This window comes from Mastacembelus armatus, chromosome 16 (genome assembly GCF_900324485.2).
Source record: "Mastacembelus armatus chromosome 16, fMasArm1.2, whole genome shotgun sequence".
NCBI lineage: Eukaryota > Metazoa > Chordata > Actinopteri > Synbranchiformes > Mastacembelidae > Mastacembelus > Mastacembelus armatus.
The window spans coordinates 24,168,722-24,191,738 of record NC_046648.1 but is presented as its reverse complement, the minus strand read 5'-3'; the positions used below and the strand labels follow the sequence as shown (position 1 = coordinate 24,191,738).

The window sequence follows — 23,017 nt, the reverse complement described above, 5'->3', positions numbered from 1 at the left end:
TCTCACAGTGAATAACAGTCAACTTTCTCTCTATAACCTATAAAGCTCTTTGGAAACTCTTCCCAAAACAAAGGAAAAAGCAGAAATCCCAGTGGAACTCCAAGCTGGACACCATGAGGACTAAAACCTTCGTCAATAATCAGCAGCATCTAGAAAAAAGAAAATCCAACGCTCGTCCATTACAGCTCATCTCTCGTCAAGAGGAAGTTGGTGTTAAACAAACTACAGTGGACCGGACATTGGAATGCATCGGGCGCAATGCATCCTGGGTGTTGTAGGATTTTTCACCTTGGGAGCTTAGAGCTAAGACGTCCCTTTTCACTGTTTTTTCCCAATCAGAGGGCATTAGGACCATTTTTTATTGTTTGACACATAAAACTAAGTTAAACGTCTATGGAGCAGTGGATTATTCCTTTATTGCAGACCTGCGAGTAAATCACAAACAAGTATTCTCTGTTCTGTACGAAGCAGTACTAGTATTAGCATGAGTATCAGAGTGTAGTAGTAGTAGTTGTGGTTGTAGTAACAGCAGGTAAGTGGAGGTGCATGTCCTCAGGTCGGCTGCTGAAGCAGTGAAGGTGGTCGGGATGTTTCAGTGAGAGCTGGGTCACACGTGTGGCGGCTGTTTTCCCTGCTCGGTCTGGAACTGATCAAGTCTCATTAATATCTGGAATTAATTAAAGCTACAGGAAAACATCACCGAGCCACAGCCTGCACCCGTTTGGTTTGGCGTGTGTGTGTGTGTGTGTGTGTGTGTGTGTGGTTTAAACATGTGTGAGCTTGTGTGTTTTCCTTGGGGACCTGTTCGAGTGTGTGTGTGGTGGAGCTGGGCAGTGTGGATTAGTCCAGAAACTGCGTGTGTGTGTGTCTGCATAGTTTTGATTTTGTGAGTGTGTGTGCTTACTTGGCGTGTGAGGCAGAGCGTCAAAATGTGGTCAGAATCTGTGTGTGTCTGTGTGTGTGTGAGTGTGTATATGGCCATTTGCTGAATAAATGAGGAACATCCTGTCCAACTGTGAGTGCATATTAGAGGTGTGTGTGTGTGTGTGTGTGTGTCATTTCCATGGCCCAATATTTGCCATGGAGGAAAGCCCGTCCTTTAACCTAATGAAAGAAACTAATCATGTCCTATGTGATCACACACACACACACACACACACACACACACACACACACACACACACACACACACACACACACACACACACACACACACACACACACGCACACGCACACGCACACACACACAACTGCAGGGAGAAACGAGGAAGAGATGGAGGCGGATGGAGCGATGGAGGGCGTGAGAAGAGGAGAGAGAGGATGGAGTGGAAAGGAGGCATTATGTACCCATAATGCTTCTGTCTGCGGTCTGAAGCCTGTACTTTGTTTTGAGCAGTCGCCAGCGCTGAGAGAACGGACCCGACTCTTTCTACTGACACTGATCACTTCTCGCTCTGCTAGAGAAAACACTTACGCTCTCGGAGGAACAGGTAATTTCCAGACCTCTAGAAAGTCCATATGTGAACTGCTGATTACATCAGCCATCGTTCAGTCGGACGTCACGGGAACCTAACCTTTCCTCTGTACAGAAAAATGTTTAGAGTCAGCTCTGTGAAAGAATACCTGGAGTGTAATAGAATTTCTTGTGCCGTGTTGCACTGAACTCACAGTGACTGTGGAGGCCAGGACAGGCTGAAACACCTGAGACACCTGAAAATCTGCCTGCACACATTTACAGTCAGTACGGTAGGTCAAAGTTGAAGCAGGAAGCATAATCTACTGAATATTACTGAACTCATACTGAGGAACATACTGAATTACAGGAGGTGCTGCTATTGGCCAATCAAAGTCCATTAATGTGACCAGTGATCAGTTCGATCATTCAGCTACAAGGTAATAACCTCTTTTAATTTTAGCCACACAGTGAGCTCAGCCTGCTCTGTGTGTGTGTGTGTGTGTGTGTGTGTGTGTGTGTTAAAGTGAGTGTTCTCAGTCTCGGCTCAGTGAGGCCCTTGCCGTCACACACACGCACACACACACACACGCAGGAACACAGTAAGTTTTTATAGTTAGTGACAGCTGACGAATCCCCCCACCCTGACCTCTGACCTCTGGTTCTGCCTTCTGTGCCCCCCCAGCTAATTGACATGTCTCCTCTGATAAACTCGCTCTCTCTCACACACACACACACACAGCCCAAAATAAACACAGAACACATGAATACAACATTAGAGAGAGAGAAAAGAACATAAGCAGCACATCCTCCATGCAGACAATAACAAATCTGAAAGATATAAAAGATGAAAACGCAATAGTTTTTATTATTCCTACACAAATCAGTGTGAGGTTTTTAAATGAGTATTTTTAAAGTTTTTAAAGTAAGGAACACACACACACTCGCTCTGGCCCTAAAGCTGCAATAATAAATATTTCTGACCACTTAGGAAACACATCTGACATATACTAAACATATAAAGTAGCTTTTTCTACGTGTTTTGGCCTTACGGTCATTTCGCCTCATGTTGGTTTGGCTCGAGAGCTTGTGGGATTTTTTAAGGAGTAAAAACATCCTATGCTTTAGCTCTGCTTTGGTCTCCACCAACCTATTCAGTGCGTCAGCTGCTACAGTACATAATCCACCCTTCCTGCCAGGAACTGAATAGTGTGTTTTGTTTAGAGCTTTTTCCTGCTTCAGCCAAAAATTCGCCACTTTAAGCGCCCGCTTCTCCATCACACTTAAAACATAATTAATTTCTACCAATAGATAATAATCAGTGCCTTTAAGTCACTGGAGAAAAGGCATGTTCCAAAGATAAATCAGTGACACCAGAGGACAAACTGCTGCGTTCCAGCTCCTGAGAGTGGGGGCGAGCAGCACCAGTGAAGGAGATGGAGGCCCAGCAGCAGCAGCAGCAGCAGATCCTCTCCCACATGTGGTACCTATCGAGTTTCACACGGGACAAGAAACGGGAGAGAGAGGCCTACACTTCCCAGGTCGCCCGTGGAAAACTATACACTACGATTCATTGCTTCCTTCTCGCCAAATTAAAGGTCCCTTGTTAAAAAAAGAGGGGAAGGGGTGGAGGATAAGTGGAGGAATGGGGCAACAAAAGGAGGCTTTTATTGCCAAGCAGAACAGTCCGTGATCGCCCCAAAACTGCAAAAGTCTCTGCGAGATGGGATTATGGCCTTTGAACTGCGAAGAACCTTTTCTTGTTCTTGACCTGCTGAATAGTTTCTTAACCATTTGGCCAAAACATGAACTGACATGAAACTGACTGGCTGAAGCAAGAAGGACAGAGCAGAACACTGGAGTAAAGAGTCTGTTGGTTCCTTGTCTTCTAACATGAACACAGTCCTTCAGTAAAAGGCTGCAGTATTTGCTTTGCTAACAGAGTGGTGCTTTAGTTTATTCTCCTGAGCGAGTTGTCCTGGTCTGTGGCTGGAACGTCTGACGGAGCCCAGCTGCACCAGCATTCTGAAGCTGGTTTAGGAACTGTGATGTGTTAGCACATTAGCCTAGCCGCTAACCATCACAAAGATGGATGGCATGAGCACAGCCTGTAAACACTAGAATGTGGGAATGCATTAACTTTTTTAGATTAACTTCCACCTACCAGGATGTGATTATCTAATAATTAGCGAGTAATGGTCGTCTTTCCTGCCATTATCTCAATGCAGCCTTTAAGCCCCCACACAACTGGACCGAGAACAAACTAAACCTTTAGCACTGAAAAGCAAAGACCACATGATGTGGACATTTTATCAATGAGCTCTATTATTATTGGTCAGGTGTCATGTTGTGGGAACATGTAGAAAGAGTCAAGCACCAAGTCCAAACTGAAACTGATTCATGGTCTCACTGTCTGTTTATGGCACCACATGTCTGTGCTGCACTTTACAGTAAAATTCATGTTTCCAGAAGATCCAAATTTATTGTACAGCACATTGAAAAACAACACTGTACCTGTGGAACACAGGTGAAGTGTGTTGTGGTCAAATCCTGGACTCTTTACCAAACCCAGACGAATTACACGTTTTTAAAAATCTCCTGGTTCTATTTCTTTCTCTAAACAAAGCTGAAAGCTCGTTTTTGTTCCATTATCACTCATTTTGACACAGAATCGATTCAGACACATTAAACAGGCCTTGACTTTGGTTCAGCATCTCTTCTACTCATTCTGACTTTTTGTTGTCCAATATAAAAAGTTGCCTTTCAAAGGAGAACAGGGTTCTGCCTGTAATTGAAGAACACTAACCTTTTTGTTTTGGGTGTGTGGTTTTCAGGCTGCTGAGGTGTTAAAACATCAAGTGCACGTCATTATTCAGAGTTATGGGAACCAAGTCCTGTAGCTGGACTGACCCATGAAATGTATGAACAGAACTGGTAGCCACCATAAAATACTTCAGATTAACGGTTCTATCCATAACGTAGCTGCCGTGGCCTTAATGTGAAAAGCAGCAGGGGACGTGAAGGCCGGTTCCTAACTGCTGGAAGCTGCACTTCCGACACGGGCCTCCCAGAGGAAGAGAGCTCATTCCTTCTGGAAGGTTCCCCCAGGAGCCAGAGCCTGAATAGACAGTGCCGCAAAAACACTGCCTCCTGACCACATGTTACACGACCTGAGGGGAAACACACGCGCACACGTACACACACACACACACACACACACACACACACACACACACACACACACACACACACACACACACACACACACACACACACACACACACACACACACATCTGGGTTTACACCTCTGAAAGACCGCTGGGTTTGTTGATGGTTATCAGAGCCAGAGTAGTTCCTGTCTCTCTCAGCCGTGATTTACTCAACTTATCAACAAGCCTTTGATTAATTCAGCGGCTTCAGTCCAACTCCATGTTGTGTCGTACTGCTTTAATAGACAGTTGATATATTTTCCCCGTAGAAGCTTCTGTTATTGCTTTTATTGCCTTATTGTCTTTCTACAGTGCTGCAACAACTTGCTCCAACACACCTTTAGAGTCAAATGTGTTCACACTCACTAAGAAATGTGTTTATGTTGAATATGCCATTAACTCCAGATTGTCCCGTGGCTCGACTGCTTGATGTGATGCATTCAGGGACAGTATCTCACCATATTATTCCTTATTTTACCATAAACAGCTCTGACAGCAGGAAATAGTTAGACTTTTATTTTCTTCAGTGCTTTAACTTTATGATATCTCTGTCTTCTTTCTATCTGTTGGTCATTTAATTATGTGCTAAAATAATGTTTGCACAACACAATCAATCAGTTTCTACACTCTTGATTTATCCAAGACAACTTTTGATGAGCGAGCTCCCCCCAACACAAGGTCACTGACAGGACTTAACGGCTGTTGTAAGGCTTAAAACCACTGAACTTTCCGTTACAGGGTGCAACAAGTCTGTCAGCGTGAGTCCACCCTGGTGCCCGACCAGGCTACAAATATTTGGGACGCTGCCCTGATCTCTATGTGTAATCACAGTGAGCATTAGCTTCTGGCCAAAAATAGCTGATCAGATAGTGCCACTGCAGAGACATTAGCGGAACATTACACACACATTAAACAGCCGAGCGTCTCATCAACAGGCCGTCAACGCCGCCGGAGCCAGCAAATAGCTCCGGAGATGGCGTGATAGCCACGCGGTGGGGATTTTGCTGGCACGCACACGCTTTGGAGTTACAGCACAACAGCACATGTTGCTACCTAAAAATGTTGTTGACAAGCTACAAGCCTGGAGATTAAAACCAGTCAGGAGGTCTCAGTGATGGCGGGATGACCTTCTCTCTCAGTTCAGTCCTGACAGTGGCCTCAGACATGTCATCCTCCTGCTATCACTCTTCCCTTCTCCAGTGAGCTCACTTCTTCAGTATTCTTTCTGCACATTGTGTTCATACTACTACTGCTGGTACATGGACACGCTCGACACGGTGGTGACCTCTGACAAGAAGAGGATCAGCTCTAACGTGAAATAGTGCACAGTCTGCAACTGCCTAGCAAGACTAGGACAAAGGATGGGAACGTACATGCAGCTGGTGGATTCACGGTTCTGTCGGCATACACTGAAATGTTTGAGTCTGTGCACACGCTCCTGGACACATAGAAAGCTTGGACTGGCCTTTTAGATGTTTTCTAATATCCTTAAACTTGACTATCCTTTGGCAAAAAATACTTAAATTCACTGGTTTTCATTTCTCAAACTCCAGTACATTACTGAAAGTATAGACACGTCCTGATCATTCATGAGGTTTACTTATGAAAATAGGCGAATAAAAATGTTCAGAGTTCAGAAAAAACTGAAAACAATGTGAAATATGAAATACCAGTCAAAAGATTGGACACACTCTCTCATTGTATTCACGGGGAACTGTGACTGGCAGTGTAAAGCAAGAGAATTAAAGCTCCCATTGGCTGATTATTTTTACTTCCCAAACACACTCGATGAAAACATGGATTTAGAGCGGGCACACTTCACAAACTGCAGGATTTCAGAGAATGGCGACTGAGGTCCAGCTGGATGGAGAAAAACTTTTAATGACAAGTTGGAAATGAGAGACTCGCACTTGAACTCACAGCTGATGGGTTTAGGCTGGTTGACAAACATTTGGATGTGTGGAGCTCACAGCCGACACCCAGCTGGATCAGAGGAGCACACACTCGTGACAAGTAAGAAGGAAGAGAAGCAGCGGTTTTATTTTGAGAACACACATTTGACGTGTCTGACTTGGGGTACACGCGTTTGAAAACCAGCTGTAATTTAGTGAACACACCACACCAATTTAAATGCCATGCAACCCCCTGATGAGGCATGTGGCGCTCCAACATGCAACTAAATCTAAAAACACACAACTGGAGGATTTTAGTTTTCCCCATTTCCCAAAATCAGCCCCTTGTTGAGCTGTGAGGCCTGAACCATGTGTTTACTTCCCATCAGCTGATGGTGTGTTGATACCATCCTTAACCATGATTATTACTATTATATAATCATTGCCTCCTACCTATCTGTAACACTGGTGAAACACACACTACAGGTCAATGTTTTCAGTTGTCACTGAGAAGTAAACGGCTTAGGTCCAGGGCTGAAGCTGAAATGGTCCAAAGCAGAGACAGAAGGAAGCAGGACTGGGTCTGAGGAAAAGCCAATGAACAAAGGGAGTCAGGATCATGAGGCTGTGGAAGGAAACAAGACACTCGACTTCAAATGTCTCCAGACTGTCCAGGTGAAGAGGGGAAGCAAAGACACCTACAGGTGCAACAACAGAGCCGTCTGTCCCAACAACATTTCAGCTGGAGAAAGAAGGCCACAGTGTGTTGGCCTCCACATACAGACACACAACACTTAAATAAATACAGCTTTCTTCGACTGGTCACGGCTCCTGGCACTGAGCTGAGTTACTGAGTGGACTGGTCAGACATCTGCCTCTGTCAACCTTAATTTGTATCAGGAGAAGAGAGGAAACAGAGGTGATAGAAAGAAGAGCTGCACTGTATCATCTGACGTTTGAATACACGCAGCTTCACGCAGGCTTTCAACAAACCAACCTAAAGTCCAGTTTCACCTTTTACTTCCCCCCAAACAGCTTTGACGTTTACTTTTAATACACACACACACACACACACACACACACACACACACACACACACACACACACACACACGGTGCCTTGGCCTGCAGGTTTATAGGTACATCTCCTGTAATGACCACACCTACTTTTACACACTACAAACACCATCGGACATTTACACACACACACACTTTTACACAACATTTAAGCTTGGCTCCAGGAGCTTCATGTTTTACTTTCCATCTGCAAGGACATTTAGCCTCAGAGCCCTAGTGTGTGTGTGCAGCGACGGCCAAACAAGGATTCATTTTCTGTCTGTGTTTTTATTCACGGGGGGTGAACTGGGAATAGAAAGGCCTCTATCTGTCACACACATCAACACACACAAACCCGTCCAGAACAGAGTCCATGGGTCAGAAATTCTGGTCATGGCCCAAGAGGATCCTGTTCAGGATGAGGAAACCTGCCCGCTGTGTGTGTGTGTGTGTGTGTGTGTGTGTGTGTGTGTGTGTGTGTGTGTGTGTGTGTGTGTGTGAGTGTGTGAGTGTGTGAGTGTGTGAGTGTGAGACATTAACATGGGAGCTGTGTTCACAGCTATTCTGTGATCTGACAACACAGTGATGGTTCATCTCTGCAAATACATGCAGACATTGACTTGTATCTACACAGTGAAGGGGTTTATGGGTAAGCGACACCTCCTAAATCTCATAGCAAAGCTTTGGGACCTGATCAACCATTATAGATACAGTATTGATAAAGCACAGTACACAGTTCTACAGAACAACTGACTGAGCTTAAAGTCTAAAACTCTCTGACTCTGCTTGTCTCTGTTTTCTTTACCATGGTTATAGATACAGTATAGTTACAGTATAGTAGACAGTATAGATAGAGTATATTAGACAGTATAGATACAGTATAGTAGACAGTATAGATACAGTATAGTAGACACTATAGATACAGTATACAGTATAGTGGATAGTATACATATAGTAGACAGTATAGATAAAGTATAGTAGGTAGTATAGATACAGTATAGTAGATAGTATAGATACACTATAGATACAGTATAGTAGACAGTATAGATACAGTATAGTAGACAGTATAGATACAGTATAGTGGATAGTATAGATATAATAGACAGTATAGATAAAGTATAGTAGGTAGTATAGATACAGTATAGTAGATAGTATAGATACACTATAGATACAGTATAGTAGACAGTATAGATAAAGTATAGTAGGTAGTATAGATACAGTATAGTAGACAGTATAGATAAAGTATAGTAGGTAGTATAGATACAGTATAGTAGATAGTATAGATACACTATAGATACAGTATCGTAGATAGTATAGATACACTAAAGATACAGTATAGTAGACAATATAGATACAGTATAGTAGACACCATAGATAAAGTATAGTAGGCAGTATAGATACAGTATAGTAGACACTATAGATACAGTATAGTAGATTGTATAGATACAGTATACTAGACAGTATAGTTACAGTATAGATTCAGTATAGCAGACAGTATAGATACAGTATAGCAAACAGTCAATAATGGACAACAGCTTTTACCTGGATTCACCAACTAATGGATAAAGCTGCATCTTGTGCTAATGCACAAAGGAGAGTACTAATGGGTGAAGGAGAACAGCTCATGGTACAATCCTGCCTGTCTCAATGGTTGATGCCAACACACAGCAGATGATGCAAACACCTATTTCATATGAGTATGGACACATTTTCTCTGCAGCTGAATAACAGAGGAAAAAACACATCTAAAGTGGCTGTGTTGGTGTACGATGACCACAGACTGACCCCAGACCTGATGGACTCCCCACTGCCTCAAAGACCAGACTGAGCTCAGCAGAACATTAAACACAGCACTGTATGTGTGTGTGACTGAAAACCAGTGTGTTCGAGCTCCGTCTGTGTTTTATGTGCAACAACAGTGACACACAGACTCTGCACGATGGACTTTCTTCAGTGTGTGTATCTGCATCCGGTTGTGTGTGTGTGTGTGTGTGTGTGTGTGTGTGTGTGTCTGTGATCCCAGGTGGGCTGTAGGGGAGGAGCAGAACAACACAAAATGATGCAGCGCCAGGAAAGAAGAGATGGAAGACACTCTCCCTTTTATCTCTCTTTCATCCCTCCTTTTCAAGTCGAGGACAGTGTGAGCTCTTGCCCCCCCCCTTTTGATGCCTTTCAAGTCGACCAAATGTGCTTTCCGGCTGCCATGCACTCGAGCACAGAGCTCTGTGTGTGTGGTGCAGGGTTTGGCATGGCGCCTAATTACTTTTAAGGCACAGACAGGTAGATTGAAGGCGTGTATGTGTCTTTGTCAGAGGAATAAGAGCTTTGAACTGATTTGTTCTCTACCACCTTGTTCCCTGGTATCTTTGGGTGCTGTGAGCTCCCTGGTGCACCCACAGGCCCCCATCACACAGACACACATGGCCGGACAGATTCACACCGTGGACCGAGCACTGCAATGACTACACAATAACTACATGCTGGCAAACAACTAACAACAAATGTAGGAATCACAGCAGTTTCCAAACAGTGTGACCATGTGGCTGACAGGGTTAAGGACTCTTAGCTACCTTAGCTCTGTGTTTTCAAAAACTGACTATTGTTTGGAGAAAGAGATGACAAGAAACTTGCAACAAAGGCCTCTGACTTAAACCACACCTGAGATATTATACTGATGCATCTTAAAAATGCTTCATGCATGTGTGGGCAGCTTGGAGAAAATCTGTGTAATTTCATGTTGTGTTATAAGACATTTTCTAGACAATGAAAACAAAGCTGTTCTGGGGTTATCCAGCAAAGGAAACACCTGACAACTGAAAGTATTTCACCACAAAACAAAAATCCTCACTAGCACAGAGACAACAAAGAGACAGAAACAACAGTAAAATGGCAAAATCTCAGACTGCAGTAATCAGTAATAAGTAGGATTAGAATACATGAGCATTTTACCAGTGTGGTACTGCTACTGGTACTGAAGTAAAAGGATCGGAGCGCTTCAGCCACCACATGCTGCAGGGCTCACACACACTTTCACTACAGGCTTCAATAAACCATCACACCATCATGTGCAAAGTCTTTACGAGCTCCTGCTCCGTCTTATTTTCTCTGTGAGGAGGTGGAGGACGAGGCTGCAGGACAAGTCTGGACATGATGCTCCCCCCACCCCTCTATCCATCCTTCCTCATCTCAGTCTAAGTCAAAATCACAGACTTGCTGTGAAGGTTTCCATGACAAATAATACTAATTAGAGATAATTTTTTCCAGTTCTGTCTGCAGGGTGGAACTGAAAAGCAAGAATGATGTGTGTGTGGTGTGTGTGTAAGAACTGAGAATATGGGAATAAAAAAACTGTTTTAAGACCAGGATCATCAAACAGACACACAACAAATCCCAAATAATCCCACATTAAATATCAGCTGCAGCTCCTCTAAGAAGTGAGGATCTGTTTGCCATTCCTTTCCTCCTGTGACGTCCTGTGATTGTTGGTCTAAAAAACTTCTGTTGGAAATTGGAATCGATGTTGCTATGGTCAAAAAAATATTCTTTATGACATTTTTTTCTCAATAAAAATGAGGCTAAAACTGAAACCTTTTGAAAATGACAACTAGACGTGTATTACACTTTCTGGAAATTAATCAAAGTGAATTATATCATGAAAGACGCATAGACATGAAGTAACAGTAACTGTACAGAGCAAAGACGGAGATGTCTGTAACTATGGTAACTATGCACAACAAAGACAGAGATGGCTGTAACCACGGTAACTATGCACAACAAAGACAGAGATGGCTGTAACCACGGTAACTATGCACAACAAAGACAGAGACGGCTGTAACCACGGTAACTATGCACAACAAAGACAGAGACGGCTGTAACCACGGTAACTATGCACAACAAAGACAGAGACGGCTGTAACCACGGTAACTATGCACAACAAAGACAGAGACGGCTGTAACCACGGTACACGGTAACTATACACAACAAAGCTAGGAGTCGGCCGTAACCACGGTAACGTACACAACAAAGATGGAGAGGGTTGTCTGAGCTCACATCTGTCTGCCATTCAGGGACAAACCAATGGAAATGGAGTGAAAACTGATCGTGGGCGTTTTTAAGTTTTTAAGTTTGTTCTCGCTGTGACATCACTACATCTACTGGATGGTTCTCTTCTTACAGACCAATGTACAGGATTTCTCAATCTCAACCATTTTAACAACGAAAGAAAGGATGAATGAAATCTAAAAGTTTAATCTACAGCAGGTCAGCCTCGTCATCAGTGAGCCCGTCTCTGGGTCACTGTTTGTCCTTCCTTTTGGCCAGTACTAACCACTGCAGAGCAGGGGCACCCAACAAGACCTGCAGTCTGGGAGCTGCTCTGACCCAGACCATCACAGTCTGGTCCTGTCAAACCTGATAAAACGTCTCAAGAACTAGATTTAAACTAACACCTCAGTCTAAATACCTGAAATACAGTAAATAAAATTCACCATTAGTACGTCAGTTAAGTAAAAAAGGTTGTAAATCAAAAATTAGGTGTTGGTTCTGATTTTATTTGCTAAAAGAGAATCAGACCCAGCAGCTCGTTAAAGACTTAATATCCATCGCCGTGTGAACGCAGTGGTTGGTTTTAAGCTCCGGAAACACACACCGGTCACGTGGTGTGTGTATGAATGTATATGTACCATATATGTGTGTATGTGTAATGATCCCTGTGCTGCCCTCTGTGTCCCCCACACCTCCCCTTTTCATTAGGGGCGACGCCTGAGTGGATTACCCCCCGAACACACACACACACATAAATGAAAGCAGAGCCCATCAAAGCGAATTCATTTGTTCTGGTTTAGAAAAGACAAACTGTCATAAAACATGGATTTGTCCTGAATGCAAACCAGAACCCTCTTTCTGGCAGGAGCCTGCTGCTGCATGTGTTGCTGTGTGTGTGTGTGTGTGTGTGTGTGTTGAGGCCATTGAGATGTGTTGAAACAAGTGTGTATGTACTGCATGTGTGATTAGGAGTCAGATTAATAATTAAAACACAAGAGGACTGGATGGAGGAAGGGAAGGCATCGTGCTGTTCTCCCAACTGACTGCTCTAGTTTGGTTAGAAACTTCTGCCAAACGAACAAATGCTGTATCTACCGACCTGCTATGTTTCAAGCAGACAGATGAAAAGAAGTAGAAAGTGAGGTCTGAGCCAGATATATGCAAACATAAAGAGAAGACAGAGTGAGAATGAGAGACCACAGACACCGAGCAGGGGATGAGAACATGGTCCAAATACCCAAAGAGAGAAACAGAGAGCTGGCAGCAGGAAATCTCTCACAACCCTCTGCTTAAAGCAATAACAGACAATACAAGGATGTCTTTTACTGATTATGGCTCCAACAAGCAGCCCCACAGGGCACCAGCATCCTTTGTTCCTGCAGGGTCCACCATGAGCTGTACAAAGCGGGTCAGTGTGGTAGCTTTAATATCCATTCTACCTTGTTTCGTTTGCACAGGAAGTGAGGTGGACCTCAGGGAGCAGCATTTTGGAGGGTCAGCATTGACCCCTTCCTGCTGGTGCTGTACCTTTTACACAAAACACCAATGTGGAGCACAAACATCGCGCCTCGAATGGGCAGTGCTAAAGGGGCCAAGGTGCAGCACCATCCGCACAGCAGGTCCCAGCAATAACAACCCAGCAGGACAGGGTGGAAACACGCTGCGAACATCCATGTGCTGCATCTGCAGAACTAAATTTATCGTATGATTTCATCTTTTGGCACAGACTAGAATCCAAACCATGCTGATTCTGCAGCCCACGAGCCAACAGCAGTCAAAGTGGTATGTACAAATAACAGATGAGATGGAGCACTGTGCCGGGAGGGAAAATATAGGTGGATTACAGCAGCATGACAGGCAGTGAACAGATATCAGTGTCAAGCTGGGGGCAACAGTGTGGATGTACGGCTGGACTGATGTATTTGGATAAGGGTCGGCGGGAAATTTGAGAAGGTGAACCGGAGCCGCCTCCAAATAAAGACACAAAGAAGCGAAGGAGAAAAGACGCCCGAACAGAAAAAAGGAGATGAGTTGACGAGTCCTACCTTTCTTGACTTTCTTCGATGGATGTTTCTTCTTGATGAACACGGTCGCCTCCTGCTGAAGTTCCAGCTCCTCTCCATCACCGGCCACCTCCGCAATGGGCTCAACACCCCCTGAGTGACAGGAAGAGGCGACGGATCAGGAACTTTAAGTCATTTACAGTCAGAGCAGCAGCTTCTACCACTGGTCAGCAAACAGCTTTGTTAAAGCACTGACAACATTAGCTGCGTAACACACCTGATACAGCATAAAGACATCAGAGTCCATCCCAACCTTCTGTCATATGTGAGTCTTTTCTTTTGAAGCACACGTCTGTGGCATGTGATGCACAACAACTCCCTGGGATCCACCTTGCAGCCGTTTTAGTACACGAACCCCTCACAGCAGCACATTCCAGATACAGACTCGACTATGTGTGTGTGTTGAACTTCATTCTTTCAAATACATTTCAAAATAAAAGCAAGTGCAAGTTTCGATCCCTTAATCTGAAAACCAATGGACGACTGAGAAAAAGCACTGTGCAAACAGGCTCATGAAGCACATGGGGCAGCACAGCGACAGGCCCAGATTAGCCAATAATCGTTGGTATCTAGGAGATATTCAAAATATAATTCTGTGCTTTGATGCTAAAACTGATTGGACATTTGTTTATTCTGTGGCAACTGCTCAAACACACTGTTGCTGTTTTCTTCTCAGGCTGTTCTCAACTCATATGTCAACACACATACTTGAACACACTGAACATATGATGCAGAATCGTCAGTGGGACAGAAAATATGTGGCACTAAACCTCAGTGCACTTGGAATATGTTTTATACAGAAAAAGAAAAAATCCTGCATGAAAACATGAAAGTGTCAAGATGCAGTTTGTGTGTGTGTGTCTGAACTGCCATATGTGAAGGTTTGACTGTGTGTGTGTGTGGACTGGCATATGTGAAGGTTTGAGAGTGTGTGTGTGTGTGTGTGTGTGTGTGTGTGTGTGTCATTTTGTGCTGAAATCCCTGCTTAAATCCCACAGATCAGTCTGGCTTTAGGAAAGTCCTGAGGCCCATGAATTGGACGCCTTGTGTCTTCTCCGTCCCACCTCTCTGTCTCCTCCTCATCCCCCCTTTTCCTCATTCCTCTCCTCCCCTGCCTGTCTCCTCTTCTTCCCCCTTCCTCTCCCTCTTCATATTTTCTCCTGTCCATCTTTCTTTCCTTCCCGCCTCCCTCATTTCCTCTGCTCGCCAATGTTTGTGTCCAGTTTCATGGCACTTTTATTTAAGGTGCACTACAACAACACATCATGTCAGTAGACTGTGTGGATGTGTTTTGTGCACGTCTGAGAGAGAGTGTGCATGTGTGTGTGCTGTCACATCTACATTAAGGTGTCTGAGAATGTGTGTGTGTGTGTGTGTGTGTGTGTGTGTGTGTGTGTGTGTGTGTGTGAGAGCAGATTACCCTAAGCCCTCTCTAATATTTATCCTGGCCTTTTCTAAAGCCAATCTTGTTCTCTTTGGTGAGAGCACAGCCTGTGGTTTCACACACACACACACACACACACACACACACACACACACACACACACACACACGCACACACAGTTGTTTGAAATGAGATATGCTTCACTCTTAATTGGGCAGGTGTTTTTCTAAGGTTTTTTTTTTTTTTTTTTAATGGACTCTTACAATGTGGGAATCTGTGTGTGTGTGTGTGTGTGTGTGTGTGTGTTAACCCCAGCCCTACATCAACATCAGGTAAGGAAGTATCCCACCTCTCTTTAAATAAAAACCCACACACACAGGCAGCCTCTTAGCGCTGCCCTCGCACACATTCCTGCCTCCCTCTCGCTCCCTGCTGTAAATAGTAGGTGTAGTTCTGCCTGGTCGGAGCTGTGGTGTGTATCCGTGTTGCTCTCGGCCGTGGTCTGCTCTATATTTGCCTCATTGGTCGGGTTATCAGTTTTAGACAACCCTGAGGTTTAGACTCAATCATTTGCACCACGTCCCACTTCAACACCCGGGAAAAGCAGCAGGGTGGAAGATGACACTGTAATTACAGCAGTAAAAGTGATGGTAACAATAGTCGGTGCAGGAGATGGTGTATTTCAAGCAGCAGTTGTTGTTGTTGTAGCCAACAGTGAGTTGTGGCAGTAGACGTGTATATAATGTGAGACTATAGTTTGAGTAACAAAGATAACAAAAGGTGTTTTTTTAGCCTGGATTTAAATGACTCCTCAGGCTGAACAGTCCCAACACATCCAGATTTACTCCAGATTACTCAAAATGCCCCTAAATACTAAATACGCCAAATATATCAAACTAGGATAGTAGGACATATAAAGGTTTTGTTACAGACTGGATCTCTGTACACGCCCTGGATGCATCCAGCTGGTCAGCAGGCGTAAGAACAGTCCAGGATTATTACTCCTGGTTTTACGACGACTAATGGTGCTACTGTGGCCCCTGTTCAGTTTCAAATAATGTTTTCTTGGGGTAAACACAGAGATCAATACAGAGTCATGGGCAGATACTGTGTGGGAGCGTTAGGAGGTTTTGGAGGACACTAGAGAAAGGTTCTAGTCTGAGTTCGTTGAGGGGCTGGTACCGTTTGGGCTACTTGGGAGGAGTGAAGGGCAGTTTAGGAGGATCAGACATGGCACAGTGCAGTTCTGATGTACTTTAGATGAGCTGGGACAGTCTGGGACAGATTGAAACCATGTGCAACAGTTTAAGAGACTCTGGATGTTTGTGGCTCTGTTTGTATATAGATGAGGAGGCTTTGGGTCAGTCCACGACAATTTGAAAACAGCTCGAAGAAAGTTCTAGCCTTTAGTGACAGTTTGGGACATTGTGGGACTGTTTGGGCCGGCCTGTGACAGTTTGGGGCCCCTCCGGGCCTGTTTTGGAACAGTTCTGCACATCTCGGTCCCAGGGTGAAGCTGCTTCCAATAGACAGCTCTGTGTTGGTCTGCAGTGTGGAGACACTGGCACATTCCTGCTTTATTCTGGGCTGCGGTCTGAAGATGGGGGTGACACTGTGCTGCTGTGGCTGCCAGTAATTTGGCTGTGGGCTTCATGCTATTTCAATCCCCCCTCAATGTATGTATCTCTGTGCACATACACACATGTACGTGCAGCATGTTACGCCCACAAATTCACACACACACACACACACACACACACACACACACACACACACACACACACACACACAGACACTTGTTAAAACACACACACAAACCCAGGACTTGGAGCCCAAAATCAGGTGTGTGTGTGTGAGAGTGTGTGTGTGTGTGTGTGTGTGTGTGTGTGTGTGTGTGTATCAGACACCTGATCTTTCAGTCTAAACCTGCAAACCACTTTCCAGCACTACAAAGGAACATACAGTATTATTACATTTATAATTTGTGTATATTACAGACAAAACAGAATCTCTGCCATTTCAGTAAAGTGATTCAAAAGTACAAAAGTTATAATTATGTGATTTCAGTCAATACCTCTGAACCCAAAATGAGTTTGTAAAGAACAGCTAAGAAACCGTCCCAGGCTGGAAATCAAGAAGCTCGTAGCAGTGAAACTTCAGGTAGGTGGGTGATTCCTTCCAAAACAGACCTCTGCTGTTTTATATTTAGCGTTCTGGAGGAGAACTCTTCAATTTGGAAACACCACAGAGACAGAACAAAGGCAGCTGCTCAGGATTACACACAACACACCAGCTACACTCACACAGACAGCAGGGATTTTGATCTGTGTCCTGTGAATGTGCATACACACACACACACACACACACACGCACACACACACACACACACACACACACACACACACACACACACACACACACACACACACATATACATATACATACATACATGTGTGCACACTCATACACACAAGTGCAGCCCATCTTCTCCCCTCTCTTTAAGTCTAAAATAGATGCAGGCCCAAACCACAGCTACCAGTGAAAATAACTGCAACACACACACACGCAACTATAGGGCTATACGGAAGGGAGGATGTGTGTGTGTGTGTGTGTGTGTGTGTGTGTGTGCGTTGGACAGCGAACATAGGTTGGAGAAATGGGAGAGAGAAGACCAAGTGAGGTCAAGACAACAGGACAGAAATCAGCACATGACACAATGACAGAAGAACAAAAAGACTCTGCAGACGAACACACAGACTAAAGGAACAGAACAGAAACAACACAGGAGGAGGAACAGCCAGACGTGTTGCTCATTACAGCAACATCACTGATGACTGTACAGATAAGAAGACTGGATATACAGTGTGTGTGTGTGTGTGTGTGAGAAGACTTCAGGATACACACCCTCCTGGTTGATGTCAGTTCAAAGATTGCTGACTAATAAACCACGTGTTAAACACTCCAGATTTCACCAGAGGTGTGTGTGTGTGTGTGTGTGTGTGTGCACAGACTGCAGCTCCAGGAGCCATGAGGACTTTTACTGTCTTTCAGGAGAACAATCCATGCACGTGGTCTGTTCCTAATGCCTCTCTAACACTGTATATGATATGAGATGAATTAACAGGCTCTGCCTTACTAAAACTAAAACATTAGGACAGTTTAGATTTCAGGTTCATTACTGTGAGTTTCTTCTGCCTGTAGTTAACCAGGTAAACAAACTCTAAACTTCACTGAATCCAGAATAAGCTGCAGTGTTTGCTGTCCACCTGTCTGCTACACAAACAGCTCCTGTGAAAAGTGATGACTTTATTAGGAGTGAGAAGGGAAAATACTGTCTGACCCTCCCTCCCTGTAATATCACTCCAGTTTGACCAGTTTGACCAGTTTGACCAGTTTGACCAGTTTGACCAGGACATAATTCACTTTGAACAATGTTTCCAAAGTGCTTTCTTTCCCTCTACATGTTTCCACAGTGTGTCGTCATCCCAGAGCATCAAATACTGACGCCTGGTCCTGTTGCATCTCTCACATACAGCGGGAGATCCATATGGAGAACAGTGGAACAGTGGAACAGTGGATCAGTGGATCAGTGGATCAGTGGACAGTGAACAGCCTGCGTCTGTCAGACCTTCTGGCTCTCCTGGATAAATGTGAACGTCTTTACAGTGACAGTGACGATAACGTCAGTCTCACTGTTTACAGTTGGAAGGTTTTGATTTCCAGAAAACTCTCACATGAACACATTAACACACACACACTGTACAAATGAAGCAGAGCTTGTTGTGTGGTATCCCAGTGTGTGTGTGTGTGTGTGTGTGTGGTCTTGGAGGGAAACAGTTGCCACCGGTGTTGGTGGAAATGTAAACAAGTGTGTACAGCCAGGCAACATCTGAGGAGACAAACAAACTGTTTACTGCAGCGCTATGTGTGTGTGTGTGTGTGTGTGTGTGTGTGTGTGAATTTTGGCAGCAGACCAGTGGTGGGAGACCACATGACAAGAAAAAACACAAACACACTCAGCCTGTTACACAAACACACAATTAATTGATTCGGTTTTGTTCCACTGAACTTTGGGCTGAATGACAGTAATCACTCTAATGACTTTTAAACAAGCCTTTAAAGTTTTATAGACCTCTCTCACTCTCACACACACACACACACTAGGGGTGTAAGGGTACATACATTCGTACTGGACTGGCCGTTACATATGGGCTCACAGTCTTTAACAGCAGCTTGTTTTGTATTTGGACCATTTTAACTGCACGTGTCCTCATTTCAGTTTCGTTCATTGTGATCTTTTTTCTTGTCCTGTGTCTTTAGAAGCTATTTTACACATGTAGAATGAAATTATTTTAGTTCTGAAACCACTGGGAAGATGAAGTGACAAAAAGAGCAGGATGAATTAAAGGAGAGAGGGAAAAAAGGAGGACAGAGGCTGTAATTGATGATCTTGTCAGAAAAGCCTCTATAAACTTCAGCCAAGACTAAATGACCCATAGGATGTGTGTGTGTGTGTGTGTGTGTGTGTGTGTATGAAAGAGTCTATGTATGATTCTATGAATGCGTCTGTCTCTTGAATGCAACTGTAGTGTGTGTGTGTTTTCTGTATGTGTGTTAGCCATAAAGTGTACGGTGAATAGGCTCCATGTTTTCACCTGCTGAAGCCTAAAATCTTCACCAGGGGACCAGCTTATATAAGACGTATAACCACACAGACGCACACGCACACGCACACGCACACACACACACACCTTTAGAAAACAAATCCATCTAATTTCATCACTGATTGTTTAAATTATAGTTTCAAACTCACAACACTGAGACAGACAATAAATGCTGAATTATTGTCTAAACATGAGAAATCCTCAGAGAAGCTGAAAATACCAGTTAGAATTAACTGACTCACCAGGTGCTGCGAGGTTCTGGACCTGGGCGGGGACCTGGACGTTGGCCTCAGAAGCCAGGGTGAGGCGGCCTCCCTTGCCGATGCGATCACAGAGCAGGGTGATGTGCTTCTTGAGGCGGGCGGTGTCACGGGGGAGGCCGAGCACCGGGCCGCCCACCTGGGCCAGAGACGTGGCCTGGTCCTTGGGGCTCCGTGACAGGCAGGTCCGCAGGAGGTGGGAGACGGCGGCGTCGCAGCTCTCCTCCCAGCCCTGGGCAGACGGGACGAGGAGGCAGAGTGAGAGACTGGACCTTTTCCTTAAGTTAGAACTGAATCGATGCACATTTGAGTGTTGACGTATGTTTGCAAAATAACTGGAGTCCTGTCTGTGCTCAGTCTCATGCTCTTCCAAACAGCAGCACCTGTTGTGCTTTTGCTGTACGAACACAACAGGATTCATTGGCATAAGAAAAGAAATCTGCATTTTGACAACATGAATCTGATGAAGACTTTACTCATAAACAAATTTTTAAAGAAACTTTTAGTTTTTTTAAAAATGTAGATCAAATATGTGAAAATGATTGAAATGGGGGGAGGAGTGGGAGTAAAGAGATGGGAGGAAGCGCTCAGGGAAGAATGTGAAAGATGAGAGGTGGAATAAAAACACGTTTTCATCTTTGAGACACATGTTCCTTTAGTGGTTTTCCTCTTTCATTTTATTTTTTCTTTCCTTATCTATAACCTATAAGCCAATTAATTATGTGACGTGTAAAAACAGAAAACATGAGAGCAAAATACATAGAACAGGATAAAGAAAAGAAAAGAGAGCAGAAAGAAAAGGAGGAGAATGAAAAGGAGCTGGAGCAGAGGCAGAGAAAATTTAATGAACAATCACTGACCTTTAATCTTGATGTTTTAACGACGTTCTTGACATTTATAAAAGAGCAACGGAATAATAAAACATGTAGCACTGACACTCACACTCACACTCACACTCACACTCACACTCACACTCACACTCACACTCACACTCACACTCACACTCACACTCACACTCACACACACTCACACACACAGTAATAAAAAGCCATGAGGAGATGAGAACCATGTCTCTCGTCACTTTCTCTCCCATCCTGTCGTCTCTGCCGCAGACACTGGGTCTGGACATCTCTGATCTCAAACACACGTTTATACAGCTATCTTTGTGAGGACACATGTTGACACAATCCGTCCCCCCCGACCATGACACTGACCTCAACATGGATCTAACCTGAGCCCTCAAACCCTCAGAAAGTGAGGATCAATCAGTGGATATTATCACAGCCATAAGTATGTTTAAAGGATCCAGCTGTTCGTTTTCTATATGAACATACAGGGACTGAGAACAACAGTGAATTTTCTCTACTCACAGTTAATGTGACATTTATGTCTGTTCATGGCCTTTGATGCAATTTTTCAAAAACATATTCCAGCCTGAGGTTTGGTAATGAAGAAACATGCGTCCCAGTGCAGCAGTGTGTGTGTGAGGTTGGTTCATTCTGGGCTGTGTTTAAACCCACAGTGAATCCTCCACAGTGGATCATGACCTATAACAAGCCCATACTCTGCTCTACAAGATACACCTGTGTGAGGTAGCTATTACAGCTAACTGCGCAGGAACACGCGTCTGGCATTACCTGCTGGCACGTACGCTCTATGTTTATCATTGTAACCATGACAACAGACGTCTGTGGCATGATAACGACCAGGCAGGTTGAGCCATAAATCAGGTTTGATAACGGGTCACCAAATCGTGTGGCAACATCCAAAATGTTTTCATTCCATTGCTATAAAACTCATAATACCCAGCAACACATACACACACCTACACCCGCCTATCTCGCCCTAAAAGAATGGGTGACTGTGGATGGGTGAGTCTAAGGTGGAGCTGGAGAAAAGGGGTGAGGGTGCGTTGACAGGCTCCCTCCCATTTCTCCCCCTCCCCCCACCTGCCGCCATGCTGATAGGCCCCTAATGAGCCATAATGACAGGTAATCAAGCCTATAATGATGATGACAGAGAGACAGACAGAGACAGGGAGAGAGAGAGGGCTGCAGAAGGTCAAAGAGATGAGATGATGACAGAGAGGAAGGCAGATATTAGAGACAGAAACAAGACGAGAGGAAAGACAAAGGATGATCAGAGATAAGAACGGAGGAAGGAGAAGACAGTGGAGAGAATAAAAGAGCCTGGAAGGAAAGAAAATGAGAGAGGAGGAGCAGGAGGAGGAAGATGAGGATAAAGATGAGACATAACCACAATGCCTCAAACAGGTTATCAGATCCATGAAGCAACATAACTGCAGGTTTCTGTGACAAGCTCCTGCACCTACATATACTGACACATACATTCAACATGCCATTTGAAAAATAAAATGTCCTGAACTACAGATGTTTAACCTCTGGAATTAGAACAAAAGACAAAAAGAAAGGTGGAGCGGAGCAGGTCTGGACTGAGGCCAGAGAGATAAAAGCTGAGCTGACTCAGAAACAAGAGAGGAAGAGTCCTGTGGCCATCCACCCCAACCCCTAATAGGGACATTACTGGTGTTTGCTTCGCCTAACTGTTGGTGGTAATAACCTGCTGCACAAACAATATCTGGACACAGTCTTGTAGCTTCATTGTTTCACTGTAGACACTGATGAAGATGCACATAGTTAAAATAATATGTTTTCTTTTATTAAGCATTTTAAGTTTCTTATCCTCTTATCCAGTCTATACTGCATCAGGAATATCACATCCAACAAAAGGGAAATCCCAGGTATAATTACAGCATTAGTCAATGTCTGTGGAGAAAATGCTCCTGGGCCCAGCATACAACCTTGGAGGACTCCCAAAGAGACGGATAAAGATTCAGACAGCAACCCCTCAGCCCTGACATCCTCATCATGACTGGGAAAGTCATTTAAGTAGAAGGAGTTACAGTTCTGTGAGATCAGTGCCGTACAGTTCGTCTCATGGGGGAATAAAACTGAAATACACAACCATAACA

At 44.2% G+C, this 23,017-nt stretch overlaps 1 protein-coding gene across 2 annotated transcripts in view; it reads right to left on the bottom strand.

Moving 5' to 3' along the window:
* bbs9 (Bardet-Biedl syndrome 9) overlaps positions 1-23,017 on the bottom strand; it is a 123,510-nt gene that overhangs the window by 28,549 nt on the left and 71,944 nt on the right. For both annotated transcript variants that reach the window (XM_026317863.1, XM_026317864.1), the window contains exons 20-21: positions 20,008-20,257; positions 13,700-13,810 (exon numbers count right to left, since the gene is read on the bottom strand). In XM_026317863.1, coding sequence (XP_026173648.1) covers positions 13,700-13,810; positions 20,008-20,257 — 361 coding nt within the window. The remainder of the gene's footprint in view (positions 1-13,699; positions 13,811-20,007; positions 20,258-23,017) is intronic.